Source organism: Ostrinia nubilalis, chromosome 1, assembly GCF_963855985.1.
Source record: "Ostrinia nubilalis chromosome 1, ilOstNubi1.1, whole genome shotgun sequence".
Classification (NCBI taxonomy): domain Eukaryota; kingdom Metazoa; phylum Arthropoda; class Insecta; order Lepidoptera; family Crambidae; genus Ostrinia; species Ostrinia nubilalis.
The window spans coordinates 12,966,879-12,985,993 of NC_087088.1; the positions used below are offsets into that span (position 1 = coordinate 12,966,879).

The 19,115-nt window shown below is 37.9% G+C and overlaps 2 protein-coding genes across 9 annotated transcripts in view; one reads left to right on the forward strand and one right to left on the reverse strand.

Annotated features, from left to right (window-relative positions):
• The window catches only part of LOC135072942 (cytosolic carboxypeptidase 1-like), an 86,435-nt gene that overhangs the window by 16,576 nt on the left and 50,744 nt on the right, over positions 1-19,115 (forward strand). Inside the window, exons 4-21 of one of the 5 annotated variants that reach the window (XM_063966974.1) lie at positions 4,193-4,275; positions 4,666-4,756; positions 4,846-4,926; positions 5,749-5,916; positions 5,954-6,124; positions 6,242-6,373; positions 6,485-6,616; positions 7,167-7,310; positions 7,652-7,849; positions 7,923-8,184; positions 8,262-8,512; positions 8,591-8,786; positions 8,901-9,023; positions 9,096-9,216; positions 9,300-9,507; positions 9,848-10,020; positions 11,153-11,290; positions 11,584-11,762. In XM_063966974.1, the coding sequence (XP_063823044.1) occupies positions 4,193-4,275; positions 4,666-4,756; positions 4,846-4,926; positions 5,749-5,916; positions 5,954-6,124; positions 6,242-6,373; positions 6,485-6,616; positions 7,167-7,310; positions 7,652-7,849; positions 7,923-8,184; positions 8,262-8,512; positions 8,591-8,786; positions 8,901-9,023; positions 9,096-9,216; positions 9,300-9,507; positions 9,848-10,020; positions 11,153-11,290; positions 11,584-11,762 (2,851 nt within the window). The remainder of the gene's footprint in view (positions 1-4,192; positions 4,276-4,665; positions 4,757-4,845; positions 4,927-5,748; positions 5,917-5,953; positions 6,125-6,241; positions 6,374-6,484; positions 6,617-7,166; positions 7,311-7,651; positions 7,850-7,922; positions 8,185-8,261; positions 8,513-8,590; positions 8,787-8,900; positions 9,024-9,095; positions 9,217-9,299; positions 9,508-9,847; positions 10,021-11,152; positions 11,291-11,583; positions 11,763-19,115) is intronic. The other 4 variants (XM_063966956.1, XM_063966966.1, XM_063966969.1 and 1 more) reach the window with 4 other exon arrangements.
• LOC135073029 (uncharacterized) overlaps positions 11,941-19,115 on the reverse strand; it is a 31,057-nt gene continuing 23,882 nt past the window's right edge. The window contains exons 3-6 of one of the 4 annotated variants that reach the window (XM_063967044.1): positions 16,672-16,748; positions 15,563-15,770; positions 13,699-13,854; positions 11,941-12,912 (exon numbers count right to left, since the gene is read on the reverse strand). In XM_063967044.1, the coding sequence (XP_063823114.1) occupies positions 12,486-12,912; positions 13,699-13,854; positions 15,563-15,770; positions 16,672-16,748 (868 nt within the window). In that variant the 3' untranslated portion in view covers positions 11,941-12,485. Of the gene's footprint in view, positions 12,913-13,688; positions 13,867-15,562; positions 15,771-16,671; positions 16,749-19,115 lie in introns of all 4 variants that reach the window. The other 3 variants (XM_063967034.1, XM_063967057.1, XM_063967049.1) reach the window with 3 other exon arrangements.

The following is a 19,115-nucleotide window of genomic DNA, read 5'->3' on the forward strand; positions in this document are numbered from 1 at the left end:
AAGTTGTTTTCGCAGAAATACCAGAATCTGGTATATCCACAGCTCCCAAACATGTTGAATTTAGTTGTTTGGTTGTAGTTGTAAGGGGAACTGAAAGCAGATAATGAAATGTGAATTGGGTAATAAAATGTCATGTTCTTACCCAACTTTAGGGTACAATCAGTCTAGTACATGTCTTGCTCACATTAAAAATTACTAGCTTATAAATATTATTAAACTAGCTGACCTGGCTAATTAATGTAGGTAGATTGCCTAAAATTTTTCAAATTGGTCCGGTACTTTTTTTGAAGAATTTGTATTACACAAATTACTAAAGTCCCTCTAACTCAACACACATTCTAAGCTAAATTGTGTTACGAGTGGGTTTACTACAATATTCAAGCTGTGGGGTTCTAACCCGCACTTTAGGCTATCTTGGCTTCGAGTTACGGAGCCGATCAAATACAAACAAACAATTAAATATTTCCTTTTTATATTATTAGTATAATTTTAGATAAACATACCTCGTTCAACTGGATTTGACTTCTTTGGAATGCAATATGAATGATCATAAAGAACTGTAACAAAGTATAGATATAATTAATAATTGAAATTATATATTATTTATTGATAAGCATACAACACATGTTTGTGGTTACAAAGAAAGAACCTTGTTAAATTGCATTCGGTTGGTTTGTTTTGGAAACCAAAGAAAATTAATTAAGACATCTAAATAATTCAGAAAAATTGATAGATAGTAAATTAAATTTAAAAAAAATAATTGAAGTCATCATCATACCTGTCTTGAGGTTTTCTTTATTGGAGTCTTTTACATGAAGAGGAAACTCTGTCAAAACTTCATCTGGCAAGATGGGATTGCTCAATTCCAGTGTTGGAATAGCTGAGTTCTTCAGCCGAGTTCCTTTGGCATTGAAGGATTCAGGAGTGAAGTGCCCACCACAAACAAACTTCAGTTGGTGTAACTTTTCAATAGGTACATATGCTAAGTCTTCTATGCCAGCATTTTTAACCCACATTCGACAACTGAAATAAGAAATACCTATTAGAAAAGAAAAAGAATAAATAACTGAAATTTATTCATCAACTAATTTCTTTTAGTATTGTTATGCAATTCATTTACAGAGTACGAAACAAAATACTGAAATTAAAAATTGGTTATGGTTATTTACTGTATGATTAAAAATATTAATCCCAGCCTTTAAGTTTACACAATCAGTAAAATTATCTTGTAATAAATGAGTGTTATTAGAAACTTACCGGTCAGAATCCAGAGGAAACCTACTCAAAAGTAAGGGTGATCCACCACGACTTCGCCTCTTATTACAAATAACGCACTTCTTGTTGTTTCTACTCTCCATTATCAGTAGAAGCCTAAAATGAAATAGGTATTAATTAAACAAAGCCTATAATTTCTCTCCAACCAGTGTCAATGCCCTGGTTCATGCATTTACCAGTTTTGAAAGTACATTTACATTTTCATCACATAGGGTTGTTTTTAATGAAAAATAGATTTGTAATAGATCTAATATTTCAAGTAAGTAGATAACATACCCATTAAACAGAAAAGTAAATAAGAGTTTAAACTTCTGTAGAAGTTGAAACACAGCTTATTTAAAAGAGTCTCTATCTCACAAAAAACATAACACTGAACAGCAAACTTTATCACGCCCGATACGGAGGAACTTAATCAACTCAACGTAAACGACAGAAAAGTTTATTTACAGTAATATTGCACCAAATCTGAGAAAATAACTTCACACGAATCAATTCGCCGGTTTAAAACTCAAAATCAATTGACAGACATTTTTTTTCATTTGTCAAACTAACAATACTACCAACATAAGGACACTAACAATTATTTTTAGTATGGTGGTATTGATCCGCGGGTTCCCCTGCTATATAGAAATCAATCCAAAATGCACTTTATTACTTAAGGGATAAGGTTGTATATCAATTGCTACATATAGAGACTAGTTTTTGTATGAGAAGTGTCTACCCACTGGTCTGGGTGCAAGCCTTTTTAAGCCAGTCTTTGAAGTCCGTTAAACTTTTGTTTGAATTTGACACATGACATCTATGTTCAGAGTATACCGTCACAGATAAATATAATACCAGGCCTGTTCATCTCCGCGAGTTTACATTGAAAACAAAACACGCACGATGGCCCACCTACAGGATACTATTCGACAAGGCCTCACATACGAGCGAACATTGACTCACGCACGCGTATTCTTGTTCATACACAATACTTACGCGTGGAAGAAAATAAAGAAAATGGTGTACTAAATACTGTGCAGTATTTAACTGCCTAAATAATAATAAAAACACAGAATGTACTTTTTTAAGTTGCCTCAAGACACTGAGAGTTAAATAAGTAGTTAATATTAATCATGATAATTCATGCTAAATCATGTATTTCCTCAGCCATTTTCCGCAGTTTGGCACCTCACGTCATATCATTTTACCGAAGTCAGCCCTATAGCTTCGGCGCAGTGCCGATCACTGACGTTTGTCAACAAAATGGTGCTTGACTCTTGAGACAGGCTAAATTACACCATATTGTTAATGACATTGAGCATACATTTTTTTAAATACCTTCGCGAAGTAAAACTTCTGTACGTAGTACTTATTATTATTCTGTGATAATACACCGTCACAGCTATATTATGCCACCCCTGTCACACAGTTACACTAAGGCTGGGTTGCACCACCGTACTTTAACCGTAACTAACAATAACCGGTGTTCTTGTATGGCTTGACAGATTTTGACATTGTTAAGTTTAAGTAAGATGGTGCAACTCGGCCTAAGTATTGCAAAAACCTACTCATTTAATCACTATGCGTATAATTAATTGTAAATATTCAATTATTGTGGAATGTCGATATGTAAATAAAAGAACGAAATTGTAAAGAACGCTACATTAATTTATTGAACAATGTAAACAAACATGTCGAACATTCTTTTGTCATTGTAGAGCCACACAGGAGTATTGGCTTTAATGTCAGATAGTAATAAATGATCCAACACTGATAAAACTGTAGATAACAATAGCTGCTTTTATAAAATCGATACTACAAAGCCGAACGTATAGCCATTTTGAATGCATGTATATCAAATAAGACCGTACTAACCAGACCAGACGTAAAGACTATACTAGAATAGAGAGACAGATAAATTGGTTGATTAATCCGAATTTTTTGAAAATGGCAACCCTAGCACACTCATTATTTAAAAAGTCAATTTGAAATTGTTATCTACATCGCGCCTTGTTTGTTGGTAAGTACCTACGGTTAAGGAAGCGTTTCATTTCAATGAATATAACGGCCGATGTACAGTCGCGGAATGAAAAGGTTCGTCAGTTTTCAAATTGATTCCTTCAACGAATCGCGAGCACATATTACCTTTTGAAACTATGTTACAGAATAATCTCGAGTTAGAGAAAATAATCTTTAACTGTTCGTCAGTAAAGTTCAAAATTATTCAGATCAAAGTTGTTTGACGATTTATCTTGTCAAGAAGATTATTATGATTGATAAACTAAAACCTTCTTGTTGGTTCAACCTGCCATTATTATTTCTATTAAATAAAAAAAACTATTGTCAATTGGTCAATATTGTCATTATTGCATTGCACTGATGGGATAGAAAAATAAACAAGCAAAACCTTATTCGTTAGCAAACGTCATATTTGTTTAAATGTTAGCAGCCCTGTTTCTTGCACTGTTATGTTGGCAGGTTTGACTCTTACAATACCTAGTGCAAGCGAAAACCGACACTAAAGTGACGAACCTTTTCATTCCGCGACTGTACAAAAATGGTGAGATTTTTTAAGGATGACACCTCAATTTTATGGTAATTTCGATCTGAGAAATTCACTTAACATCTTGAATATCAATTGCCCTGCTCATATGTTAAATACTTTATAAAAAAAATATGGCAGTTCTGTATTTGCCTTGTAGTGTATTGCCTCGTTATTTTAAAGGTCAATGGATTTAAAAACTTGAATGATCCCAATAATTAATACTTCATGTTTCCTATATCAAGCAACAAAGCAATCGATAAGACACATAAATTATTTAAAATGGTCTAAATATATCCGCTCCCTTTTTTGGGTAATACAATTAACTATTAGTATTTTTGAATTATTTATTGGTGGTCGTTATTTGAACCGGTTTTAATTGTTTAATTTCAGATAAACATGTTCGGCAGAGCACGCTGGACAAGCTTTGGAACAAACAGTCGGGAGCTGTACAAATGCTGCTTTCGATATTGGAGGTATGAATAATTCAAAAAGATGTTGAACATTGGCTAGATAGTCCCATCCCACATGCTTTATTGTAGGCTCTTTACACACTGCAACTTATTATTGCAGCGCTACAAATGTAGCTAAAGGTAGCCTTTCGAACTAAGTGTCACAGACGCAGCGTCTTTAGCTTTGGTCTTGTGCCACTGTGCCACCAACGCCGCGTCACTAACTCGCTTCGAAACGCTACCTTTAAGACCAAAGCTAAAGCCGCTGCGTCAGTGACGCTTAGTTCGAAAGGCTACCTTTAGGCTTTCTGAAGACTTAAACAGTGCGCGGCACCATAACCATATTTTGTTTAAATTTATGGTAATTCAAATTGTATTGTTCTAACTCCTCATACATGGCTTATTTTATTACAGAACACACGGGATACAGCTACATCTACCTATATAACATCGATACTTAGAGAAGCGCTATGCTTAAAACAAGGAAAAGGAAAAAAGTGCTCAGGTATTTATAAAATACTTTTTTAACTTTACATCAATATCAATCGTGTAAACCCGCAAATAATGTAAACACAACATTTGTTGACGAATCAGCTCCGATCGAAGCACCACCTAACAAGAAGAAGGATATCAAAAAGACTGGCAAAGAAAATAAAGTGCCTCTGGCAAAAAAGGGTATGTCAACCGTGTGACGCTTAAACTGTACCAAACTGACGCTTTTCTAACAAATAAAGCTGGAAAACTTGGAATAATAACGTTATTAATGTAAATACAATGTATGCCCGCCATTAACATAATGAAAAATATGAAATTTTCAAACCTCACAACGCAAATAGTTCCCAAGTCCAAAATCTGCACAAGAAATTTTAATGCACGCGAAATAATAATTACTTAAGGCTTTTCTTAACCACTGAGAGTAAGTAGTCCTGCGCACTGACATTCACGAGGAGCTTACAAAGAGATGCTTGACATTGGACAACATAACCTTGTAATTTATTGAATCGGAGAGATTGTAGGTACCTCCATTGTTATTTCACCGCACTGCTGATTCTAATCAAATTAACATAAACATTTAAGTAATGGTCTGTATTTCGGTATCGAAGATATTGTAGGCGTCACGAATACCCTAATGGAATTACCGAATCAGGCTTCTTTAATGTGTCCTTAGCCTCGTTCTTTAGGTAACGATTTTAAGAATCCCTATATTTCTGTCACGATGTTGTACATAATCCCTTAGATTTAGAAATGTTTGAAATATGAAATTGAAAATATTTTAAAATAGATTTTAGGTAGAGGTACTGTATGCGTTATATCTTCCACTTTATTAAATTGCAACTGTAAATATGAATGAGCTTTTGATTTGAGCAATTGCAGTATTACTTTTTCTAAATTAACACCAAAATTATTTGTAATATTTATTGATGCACGGTTTTTTCCATATTTTCCCACCATTGGAAAATATTTACGATTACAAACGGTCGGTGTGGTGAATTTCAGCGAACAACCTCGCGAGGCAGCAATGCGCGCAGCACTTCGTATCGATAAACGGCTCGCAGGCAGTGATCCGCACGATGATAGCCACGCACGGCAAACGCGACAGCAACGTCGGCACCGAGCTGATGCTGCAGGACCTCGTGTGGATCATCGCCTCGCTCGCGCCCAGAGGTACGCTAAAACCCTCGCCTCTGCCCTTTGCTTGCAGCCAACAACATCGCCCGCCAGCAGGCTGCCCAGAACTTCATTGAGATCAAGGGCACCCACGTCATCATCAGGAAGGTCATCGGAACGATTCACGACAAGCGGGAGCGCCACGCCGGCACTGATATCATTTTGCAAGATCTCGTCTGGATTCTAGCACCGCTTGGCTCACGAGGTTATCACGCGTTCATTCCAGTATTTCCTCAAATTATTTTCATTTTGTTGTATCATAATCAAAGTAATGATGAAAAATTATTCACCTAAGTAAATGAAACTTTTCACTTCATTTCAGATCCAAAGTTCGCGATGAAAGTGAGAATGTTGGGCTGCGTCAGAACAATGCACCTTATTTTAAAGGGACACTTCACGGATAACAAGTTGATATTTCCGTTACTTGTTATAATGAAACAACTTGCAAAGAATGGTAAATTAATATGCCTCCAATCGCTACTTTTTCCATATCGCTGAAAATTGTTTTAACGTTATGTGATATGGCATGTAATACATAGGTTATTTCTTGTTGTACCTATTTCAGCTATAACAACGTCGATTTTGATCCGTGATGGCGTCATAGCAACTTACGAGCGAGTACTCGTAAGTTTGGGCTTCATCCCAACAGCCAGGCTTCGCCTTTGCCTGGACGCTATAGACTACTTCAGCAAAAACAGTTAAGTGACAACAATGTTCCACCCAAGGTTCAACAACAACCATTAATGTGATTAATTATTCTGATACATGTTCGAATACAATAGGACAAGCACACTGCAAAAGCTCACTACACGTCGGTGTATGTCACATTCGAATGATGAATACTTATCACCGAAGCATTATTATGTATCTGTTCCACCTACACATTTATAAGCGTGACGATTCAATGTTATAATCAGTGGCGTAATAAATATTTTGAGCTGTCCCCAAAGCATAAAAGGCCTTGTTATAAAAAAAATACACAAATTGTTCAGACAATAATTAATGTTTCTAATCTTGTTGGATACCTATTTTTACGCTAAAACCGTGCCAAAAATCTTTTACACTTTCAGTTAACTAGTATATTTTGGTATAATGATGTAATTTCTGTAGTAAAATAGTAACTACTTCAAGATTGTAAGCAAGCTAGTACTTGCACTTATCTACGCCACTGGTTTTTGTTTCCATATTGTTTCTAAACAATGTGTGCATGTCCACATCGTTGAGTGACACGTGCGTAACTCACACAGAGGTGTGCTGCATGCAGATCGTCAAGACAGGCCTCTGTAGCGTGCTCCTCAGGGTGTTCGACCGCTGGGACCGCTACGAGGGACGCATGCGCCTCAAGATTTGCGCGCACATACTGCAGACGCTGCAACACCTTTGCAACATAAGTACGTATACCAGACGCTGATCTTCTAGAATTATCCAAATTTATTAGCAGCAAGCAATGTAAGGTTCAAGGATGTTCTAAATGTTAAAAAATGTTCAATGTTTCATACATATAGTCACACCCTAGTTTGTTTTGCAAGAGTAGTCATCAAACTAAATGCATTTGTTTATGTCCACATCATTACTGTTACCAATGCAACACGGAATGCATCAAATAAACATGTCTACTCGATATTAACGTAAATTTTCATATCAAAGCACGTGGGCATTATCATAAACACGATTAAATGCCGAACTTATGTCATGACTACAAATAACATTGGAAATTGACTACATTTTCCAGAGGCCGGACGTCGTGCATTGTGCACGAAGAAACACGTGCAGACGCTCCACAGGTTCTGCTCTCAGTGTCCGGACGAGCCGGAGTTTGACGGGCTCTTGGCTCGAGTTTGCTCAGTGATCACGCTATGCCTCAAGCACCAAGCGCTGCCGGTGCCTGCATCCAGTCCAGCTTCCTTCAACCTTAACCCTATCCTGAAAGGTACATGACACTACCAATATCATTATCATGTTTATTTTTAATTATAATGAACTCATCACACAAAATTGTACAGGTACTAATACTTTATGGCCATGCCATGAAGACGAAGAAGATGCAGCCAATTCCGATTCAAAGACTGTCAATTCAGACCTTGATGATGATGGTCCAGACACTGACAATGAAGGCATCGATGAGTTTCCAGACATAGATTTCGATGAAACAGAATTGAAAGGAGAGAATAATGATGAAGAGAAAGTATTTATAAAAAGTGGTGATAGCTTACAAAGCTCGCTATGGATTAATCCTAATGAGAGAGATATAGAAGACTTAAAAAAGTATGCTAGTAGTTATTATACGATTTTAACGAAGACAAAATTATATAAATAATTACATGATATTTTGTTACTTTCAGATATTTTATATTTTTTAAAGAATTTGGATCATACAACAAACAAATAAGACTAGTCAAAAGTCGGTCTAATTCACGTGGGTCCATACTAGATGATTTCCTTGGATCTCAAACAGGTGGCAACAGAAATGTGCCTTCCTCATTGAACTTATCCCTGACAGCAGTTTTGGGGAATACAGACTATGATAACTTCCTCGGCTCCTCCCCTTCCCCATCTTTACTGCAAGGTTATCACAAAATCCATGAAAGTACCTGTAAGTTTCTTTTCATTACCAAACTTATTGATACCTATGCTGAATTTAGTTTTATTTAATAATAAATTTTATTTTTAGCAACCACTTCTTGCTCTTCCCTAAAAATACACAAAGACATATCGAAGTACAGTACGTTTGCTTCTGTGTACAGCACTATATCATCAAGGGTCAGAAGTGTAATACCATTCGTCAAAGTCGCCTATCCAGACATGATGGGTGGCCACGGCCATAATCAACCAGAGCCTCTCAATAAAATGGAACGATCCGCATGCAGGTTTGCAATACATCCGCACTGGCTATTAAATAATAAATAATTATCGTTATGATAATGTTTATGAGTCTGCAAAGATTCATTAATATTAATGCGCTCTTAAATCAAATATTTCAGGATGAAATTACTGTCATGTGTGGATAGAGCTATAAATCCAGAGGCGTATATGAACGAAGTTGTATACGACTTAGACCAACTAAGCAGTGCTGGCACATCTACTGATGCCACAGTACAGAGAAGGTAATCAAATTTCTTTAGATAGTACCACTCGTGATCATGCAATAAATATTGTACCTACTATTTTATTTTCAGCAATGATAGTATTTTTCTTGCCAACTCCGATGAACAAGAAATTACTAAAGTAAACAGTTTTTCATCTCGATTAAGTTTTGAATCGAGATTTGAATCGGGGAATCTAAGAAAAGTTATTCAGGTAATTATGAGTACTAAACTTTATAATTTCGTAAGTTTGATTTACAATACATTGAAAATTGCTAATTAATAACTTACCTCCAGGTAGGTCCGAGAGAGTACGAGCTGATCTTGATGCCAGATGTGAACTCGACTAAACGTCATCAGTGGTTCTACTTCGAGGTTCGGAATATGCAGCAGGGCCGTCCCTACATCTTCAACATTGTCAATTGCGAGAAGTCTGATAGCCAGTTTAATTTCGGCATGAAGCCGGTCTTGTATTCCGTGAAGGAAGCTGTTATGGGAAAACCAGGTAACTTTATTAATAATGGTTTAGGAGTCTAATGTAACAAAAAATCGCTGGTTTTTTGTCGACCGATAATTTAGTCGAGTTAATCAGTATGGGCATGTATGGAAGTGCGCACATTACACGGATTTGATTTTCAGACAAATTAAAATCGGGCCCAACTATAGGCCGACTAAAAGTTGGTGGTTTGCGCCTAGGCTTAGAGTCGAAAACATTAATTTTGGCAAAGCACATAGATCTAAATATCCCTAATCATATGGATGGACACAATAACCGAATGATTCCAGGAACTGGAATAACGGAATTTATAAGATTATTTTATGGATAAATCGTCTTCGAATTTCAGGATGGGTTCGTGCCGGCTCTGACATCTGCTACTACCGCAACAGCTACCACTACGCGAACCAGAAGAACCACAACAAGTGCTACCTCACGGTCACCTTCAACATCGAGTTCCCGCACACTAATGACGTGTGCTATCTCGCCTACCACTTCCCCTTCACGTACTCTATGATGTTGGTAAGATATGCTTACTTATACTGGCCTTTTTCATTGCCTTTGTTATCCTACTTATAATATTATAAATGCGAAAGTTTGGATGTTTGGATGTTTGTTACTCTTTCACGCTAAAACTACTGAACGGATTTTGATGAAACTTTACAGTATTATTGTTTATAACCCAGCATAACATGTAGGCTATAATTTAGGACGCTCTGTGACAAACGAAATTTCACGCGAGTGAAGCCGCGGGCAAAAGCTAGTTTTCTTATATTTTTCATTCCTAGATTTGATATAACGAGATACACATCTCTTATTCGGCCCCAAAGCGCCGTGTTTGGAATTTTAATATTCTGTATACAGGATGGAAACGATAAGTGATCTCACCCGATTATTTCTAAACTATACAAGATATCGTAAAAACTGGTTACTGATCCTGAAAGTGCTTCACGAGCTCTTTCAAACAATGCTAATAATAGGTTTCAGAATAATCTGTAACTATCCGAAAATTCAATGTTTCCAGCTTCCATACATTTGGTAAAGTTACATAATTTTAAAAACTACACAAGATATCGTAAAACTGGTTACTGTTCCTAAAAGTGCTTCACGAGCTCTTTCCAACGGTATCAATATCAAGTTGCAGAATAAACTGGATCTATCCTAAAATTCAATGTTTCCGTCTTCCATACATTTTGTACTATCACAGTTATTGCACTCATCTCTTGATAATTTTATAGCAAGTAAAACCTAAAAGTAATGTATTTCACAAATAATTTTAAATAAGATGCAAGTTACAAGTTTATTTAACGGACTTTTTAAATTTATTATTTAACAAAAAATAAATTACACTTCTAATATTGTGTCATCGCCATACATTTAGTATGGAAGCTGGAAACATTGAATTTTGGGATAGTTCCAGTTTATTCTGTAACCTATTATTGGTACCGTTTGAAAGAGCTTGTGAAGCACTTTCAGGATCAGTAACCAGTTTTTCGATATCTTGTATAGTTTAGAAATAATCGAGTGAGATCACTTATCGTTTCCACCCTGTAGAAATCCGTATAGAATTTATGCTATTTCGATTAGAATTCTAAAATTGGTATTTGACTTTCAGGAATACAAAGGTATTGACAGATTTTTTGATATCTTTCAGACACGGATTTGGCAGTGGAGCTTACAACTGCCAGTGGGGGCGTACCTTCGTGTAGAGCCTCTTTGCTACTCCCTGAACAACAATGAGATACCGCTACTCACCATCTCTGCTGAAGATACACCATCTAATCCAATTGTGGTAAGTTATCAGTTACATTCGTATCGGTTTGTTTTAACGTAACTAAAGCCTGATCTTAAGATAACTCATATTATGATCTTGGTAATTTAAGTGAACTGGTAACAATTGACGCCATAAGTTTTGGTAGCTAATAAAAAGTTCAATTCACTAGTGGTGTTTAGTCTATAGTAATGAGAAGTATGATCCACCATGTTGGTGAAGCTTCAGTGTACCCCATCTAAGTATTCATCTATACATATACCCTTACTATACCTTCAACTAATTTCATAACTGGCTATTCAACTTATTTACAGGACAGAGAGATAGTGTTCCTAACGGCCCGCGTGCACCCTGGCGAAAGCAACGCGTCTTGGGTGATGGACGGCACCATGGGCTGCCTGCTGGGAGACTCTACTGCAGCTGCGGCTTTGCGAGCCAAATACGTCTTCAAGATCGTGCCCATGCTCAACGTAGAAGGCGTCGTCAACGGCTGGTGAGTCTTTTACAACTGTTTTGAATTCTTGCCAACCATATTTGGGTGAAAAAATGGCGAAAGAATTCACCAAACTTTTACGACTACTCTTAAACTTTGTGGTGAATATTAAACCGCAATGTGTTCCGTTGTCAGTCAGTTCTCGTCATACGTTTATATCACAAAATAAAACAAGTAATTTAAAAGTTTAAACTTTATTACCTTCGCTACATCACTATTCTTTAAATTCTTGAGATTCAACTTAATACACTTAACTAGGTACGTCACGTATATATAAACACTATCTTATAGTTCTATCTCGAATGATATGTCCTGACAAAATAACATCCGCTTAATTTTCTTATATTAAATTAATACATTTACGGTTTAAACGGAAACACCAGAGATCTTACACTCATCTTAATTTATCTTAGCGAAGTTTAGGTACCTATAATCAGTGGAATACTTATTCTGTGATATTCACTTCGAAGACGGAGGCAAGTCGCTTCTCGCGAGTCGCCAGCACCTTCAATGTATTATTGCCCCATAGAAATCTTCGAAATCACCATAATCTTGTCGATAAAAAAAATATTATGACCCTAAAAAATCCATGTACATTATCGTTAAAACCGAGGCGTATAAATGCACCCTCAACAGTTAAGCACCCTACATCGCCTCATGGGAAGAGAATAATACTTTTGGTAACGCGACTGAGCGCGTCAGTTAGCGGTGTGGAGCCGGACGCTAGTAGGCGGGGGGTGCCAGCATGCCGCTGGCGTGGACGGAGTGCTCAGTGGCGTCCGGCTCGGCGGTGGAGGCGGCGTCGTCGGCGGCCCGGGGTTCGTGCGCCAGGTAGGCCGCGGGGTCGTCGCCCGCCATGCCCTCGTCGTCCTCGTACGGGCCCTGCGTCGGCTCCTCCTTCGGCTCGTCGTGCTCGCGCGCGTGCGCGTCCGAAGCCCGCGAGTAGTGCGAGTCGATCTGCGGAGGAGCCTTCAGCAGCGCCCCGGTCTTGAGGTGCGGCGACTGCAGCCCGTCCAGCGACGAGGGCCGCATCTTACCGATGAGGTCGTTTAGTGTGAAGTGGGTGGGCAGGTGCTCGTTGATGGGCGGCGGCGGTGACGACGATGTGAGCGGGTGCGCGGTGGTCGTGGTCGTCAGCGATAGCGGTTTCCTGTGCAATAGAACGTGAGGCTCGACGGCGCACTCTTGCGCCAGCTAACCACGGCTGAGCAGTGGAAATGATACACTTTCCACTGATTAGCCGGAGATAAGGGTTTATCTTAATAAAACATTAATTCAAAACTTTCAATAACATAATGTGAGTGTAAATGTACCGAGAACATAATGTACCTACAAGGAAACAGCTCCAAAAGAACAAGAAACGTAGGAAGTAGAGACGAAATGTTAACTTTGTGAATCCTCCGGAAAACAAGATTCAACTTATAAAGATGCTGAGACGCATCCATTCAGATGCCACTATTATTGTAATGGAAATATGGAATAACGACTCTCCTTAGAAGCTGTCCATGTAAATACGTTGTCTATTCGATCAAATCCAATAACAAATATGTTAGTTAATAACAAAACTAAATTAAGTTATTAGAACAAAACATAAAATCATATTAAGAAACAATGAACTAGAGATACCAAGCAAAGCCCCCTTCACCCACCCACCAAATTTTGTAAATTTTGAAAAGTTGTTTGAAATATTTGGAAACAATAATGTAAATTTTCGTTCATGCCAAACGTTGTTGGGTGTAGGGCTCTTGTTTGGTGGTTGGGTTGGCGCAGAGGCCTAATCCCGCGGGCCCGCGCGCTTCTACGGTATCGGACCGTGACACACACTAAGTTAGCACAACTACAGTACCTAATGGGAGACTGGGGGGAGATAGGGGAGAGCGCGCGGCTTGTCGGGGAGCGGGCCTCCGGAGACGGCTGGCATCTCACCTGGCATTACCCCTGCGCGGAGGAGACGGGGATGGAGCCGTAGTTGTAGTAGTAGCAGCGCGTCTGCTCGCAGATGAAGTCCTTGATCTCTCCGCAGTGCTGCGGCTCCCAGTGGAACGTGGGCGCCTTGAGCGCGACGCACCCGTTCGTCATCACGTGCTCCGTCCTGGAATACCGACTAGTTTTTATGCAATACACGTTATAAATCCATTTTAAACAATAGAAACTCTATAAGGCTGATTCTGCTTATTCCTGATTTGTTTTTGATTTTTGATTTGATTGTTCCTTATATCATTTCATCTCAAATCTAAGTAATTCTAATCAGGGTTTAAGAGAGGGGGAATTTCGATGAAGAAAAGTTCACAAGAATAAAAGCAATATTTTAAACCATGGGGTTATATTGAAAGTATGACCCTAACCCATGAAGACCACCTCTAAGAATTTCTCTAAAGCATTTCAAACTAATTTACTGTACAGGGTGTGTCTCCGTGATGATAATGAGGCATAAAACCAGCTAAATCTATGCGATCCATCGCGAACTTCCTCAGGAACTGGCTTATTAACCGAGAGGACTATTTCAAGCTTGAATCATGCATAAAAAATGATTAATATTCTAAAATATTTATTAAAATTGAGTAACTGTCCCATAAATACATTGCTGATTGCAGAGATAAATGAATACGGTTAGAGTATAATGAACTCGAACCACGTAATTATACTAATCGTGTGCACTAATAAAAGGCAATGTTACATAAGTGCAGGATGCAACCGGGCGCGACGTGGGAAAGCCTCTAACTATCAATTTTCCGAGGAAAAAAATCCCATTACATGCACGTAACCTGTTCTAATATGGGAACGACGCGCATGCGCGGACGAATATATTTCATGAACCAACGAGCTTGCGGACTCTCGCAAATATCACGGCTGATTCATAATTAATTTAATAGAAAAACTCATTTAAAATAAATGCATATTTAAATCAATTTCATGCAGTCTAGGTTCTAACGAAGGTAATGACAGCTCTACATTTAAATTGCGTGCCTCGCAAGTGATAAAACATTCTCGTAAGTCAAGATGCTATCTATAATTAATTTCATTTAACACATCTATTAGAAAAAATACTTCACAATGAACATGTTCTTGTCTGTGTTCTTCTTCATTAATTACATTTAATATTTTGTACCACTTAGTATAAATAAAAGTAATTAATCTTACAACAACAAAACATAGGTAAGCTTTTTACAAAACAGTAAAGTAATATTTACGGACGAGTGGCTGAGAATTAATTTAATTAAAACTCCAAGAACAATAGCTGAGAACAGAATCAACTCCAGATATAAAATTAGCGATACCTTATAAATAAATATTAGCTGGGAAAATTGTGATCTTTAGTATCGATTACAATCACAGGAAAGTGATAAATTAATTTACACTCATTCACAAGAACTGTTTAATAGAAGTAGAAGAAAGATAACGTCGTCCTAACCGTAACGGTGACATCATTTATGTTTCCATAATAATGATATAATGTCTTTAGACATGAACTGTGCCACATTTGATAAGTTCTAATTTTTTTGTGAAGGTGATACTCGAATAGAACTAACCAATTAAAAAAATGCAAGTTCCATTAGTATGTGAATGGAACAGACTAGAAATGCCATTGCCATGAGGGTGTTTTAAGAAACAGGCGAAAAAATGTCAGTGCCATGAGAATGTGTGTGGAAAAGTTTAAAAAAGCAAGTGCAGAGAGAATATTGATGCAACAGATCAAAAAAAGCAAGTGCCATGGGAACCTGGATGCTTCAGATTAAAAAATGCCAGTGCCATGAGAACGTGCATGGTACAGATAAAAAAAACCAAGTGTCAATGCGTACCCATGCCTCGCGGTGCGCTGTGGCGCGGTGCTGCCCTGCGGCACATCTAGCGGGTCGATGCTATCATCAGCATGCTGACTGGGCGGGTCCATGGCGACGCGGCGCATGTAGTTGAAGGTGGCGTTGAATGGAAGCCCCGTGCTCATCCATAAGTACATGTCTGTGCCGAGATTGTTGCCGGACGTCCAGAAGTCGTATTTGTTGTAGCCTGGAGTAGAGAATGAAGCAAAGTTTAAATTATGGACGTTTTGAATTAGTTGCTGACAGTCTAGTGGTTTGTGTATTCCTAAACACAGTAACAAACGTAAAAATTAAGTGAATAAGCAAAAGGATTAATCTGGAGATCTGGACTATTTGACAGATGCTAAACTACGTTTGCGTACCGCACCTCTAGAAAACGGACCGGAACTGTTTCGATTTTTGATCGCTTGTTACGAATTCGTACAAAAAGAGGTAGGTACAGTTAAGAGAACCAGTCACGAACTTAACGTGGTCTAGCTAGAGCTAGACCACGTTAAGTTCGTGACTGGTTCTCTTCCGAGATTTAAGCACAAACCACTCTGCTGTAGTCCAGCTCCCTACTAGAGTAGGGAGCTGGACTACAGCAGAGTGGTTTGTGCTTAAATCTCGCAATTTCAAAATAATGTTTTAGTATGATATTACTACCGTGGTTATAGTATTGAATACCCGTGATAACACGATAAGAGCAATATCGAGTCGTTCATGCGAGCTCAAATGGACATTTACAGTAGTTGTAACAATTTATTGCAATATGGAGAATGGTTATTATAACTAAACAATCAATATTTATTCGCACTTATCTTTCATTTTATAGTAGCAAACGCTGCTTTATTATTCAATAGTTATAATAATTTTAATAGCGAAAATATTCCTTCGCCCGTTACAGGGCTTGATTTAATCACAGTAGGAAATTAAAGTTCACGCTTGAAAACCAAGCACTCGAATGGCAAATATTAAACATTATCTTTACCACTTATCGGAAATAATAAATTATTTTATAACGTTCTTTCATTAAAAATGCGGCGAAGAGGAGCTTTGTGTATCCAGGCCCTCATAAAAATTCACACATAAAATATAAGGTTTTTTACCTGCATTTGTGAGATAAGTCGTTATAGAGTCGGCCTTCTCCTTCGTCTCGAACGACGCCAGTTGCAGGCCTAATGATCTGGAAACAAATTACGACACGTTCGATAAAATCCATGTATAATATAAAAGGGAAGGACACCTTCTACATTGTAACATACAAGATTCACACTAAGGAAACTGGATTCGCGTTAGATTATCCACAAACAGGTATCGCGAATGAAATGGAACTGAAGATATAAAGTATTACCTAACGTGCAGGTTAAACGAGATGTCCTCATATGACATAGCGCAGTCTCACCCGTCCCACCGGATCTATAAAGGGACTTCGCTAAATAACCACCCCAGCTAATCGTATTCAGCTATTAGTTCTCGCAGATACCATACGGTGGAGCTGGTTCATCGGAGGCAATTTATTCGCTAAAGACAGGCTGCGGCCTTGTAACGACGGGACGGCATTCCAGGCGCAAGTTCAGAAAACTCTTAAAGATTAAATAAAACCCCGGCGACGTGCCATAATCGTGACACTCGGCTATAACATTTTGTAATAACAATAACACTTTTGCAGGCCATCTAGTTTTATTACATAAATTTTTCATTGTACACGTAATGGCACAACGCCTCCGCAGTTTAATGGTGGGACAGCTGGCCTTTTGATCCAATGGACTGCGGCTTTGAAAACCAAATAGAGACAATGAGAACTATAGTATTTATCCTCCGCAAGAGCCTTCATTTAAGTCACATCAAAAGTCACTTAATGGCTTATAACATGACTTTATTATAAACAATCATAAATTATTATGATTGAAATAACCTTTTAAATTATGAAATTATACAGCCTGCCTGCAAAACGTGTAATCTAGTGCCAATATCAAACTAGATATTTCAAACCGGGCATAAACTTGTAATTGTAAGCTTACAAAGCTCTCATTGGCGCCACAGGAGCTTTATTATTAGCTTTTATTTCGCCTTTTGTGTTAAATTAATACATCATAAATAATACTCCGTATGAAATTAACAATGTATTGGCTTCGGACCGAGTGTCTGAGGCGCCATAAACTGCTTCGAGGTTTTTGCTTTGTTATCATCGGCATTCATAAGTCTACCGAGTATACATTTTTAACATTGCACCGTCTTGTTTGTAGCAGCAATAATGTGGAATTCATATTTACAAACCGGACTTTTCGGAATGTTTCGGAAAATTAATGAACCCCTAAAATTGTTCATTAGCTTTTTTGATTGAACGCAAGTTGAAAATTTATTATTGCGTCGTTAATAACACCGTCATATTTATAGTAATGGTGTGGTTACTTTTGCGGTTCGCTAATGGGTGTCGCGAGGCTCGTCACCCAGTCCCGTTAGCCAGTTTTTTAGTGTCGCGATCAAAGCGACCACGATACGAATGTATCACGACTGCAATCAGTGTGTCTACGGCGACTGCAAATGAGTGGAGTCGGCATGTGAACACAGTTATCAGTTGTCCAGATAAATCATACATAACTGTTGCAGCTTTTATGAGCTTCAAAAAGCTGGTTTGAGTTTTACTGAAAATATGTATCACATGTTCCGTCTCTACCTCATTTTATACCGTTTTATTTTGGGTTACTTTTTTTTTTTTTTTTTTTTTATGTGATAGGAGGCAAACGAGCAAACGGATCACCTGATGGTAAGTGATTACCGTCGCCCATAGACACCCGCAGACCCAGGATTTTTTTATTATGTAATAAAAAAATCCTCAACCACGGTCCTCATTTTGTCAATGAATTACGCGTCTAGGGCACTGACAGTCTGTCATGCATCTGGTGCTGATATCGTCTCACCCGACACGCCTGTCGACTCGTATCTACCTCATTTTTTACGCCCATCTCAATTCCCTCCATGATGAGACGTGACCTTAATCGATTTAGAACTCGACTGTGACACATAGGCGTATATGACGCTGTGACATTGGATAAGTAACCTGTTCACAGAGCCGTACTTGTAAACATATTTGCTACGACAGACGACCGTAACAAAAGCATGTCACGTAGCCATAAACATATTTTTTAACTTGCAATAAATACGCACCTCACAACTCGCATTCGGCCAGGAATCGAACCGGTTGCAAATACAATGTCTTTGGAATACTAAGCAAAGTTTTCACTCTACGCTATTTGCATGTTAAGAGCCATTTCACAAAAATATTCCGCGCGAATTTAGCTGAAAACTGTCAACGCAACGAACAAAAGAGTAAAAAGAACGCCGAAATGGACAAAAAAATCTTGAACCGTGACCGTATTAAGACTTGATATAAGTAATTAATTTTAAGGTAGAATACGGTTAATAAACTTGATAAATGAATTTAAAATTTTAATAGAGTTTATTTAGTCTTTTAAAGATTTTTATAATTCGATTAATAATGAAACACGAATAGGTATAATATGTAAAATATTATATTAAGTACAAAATA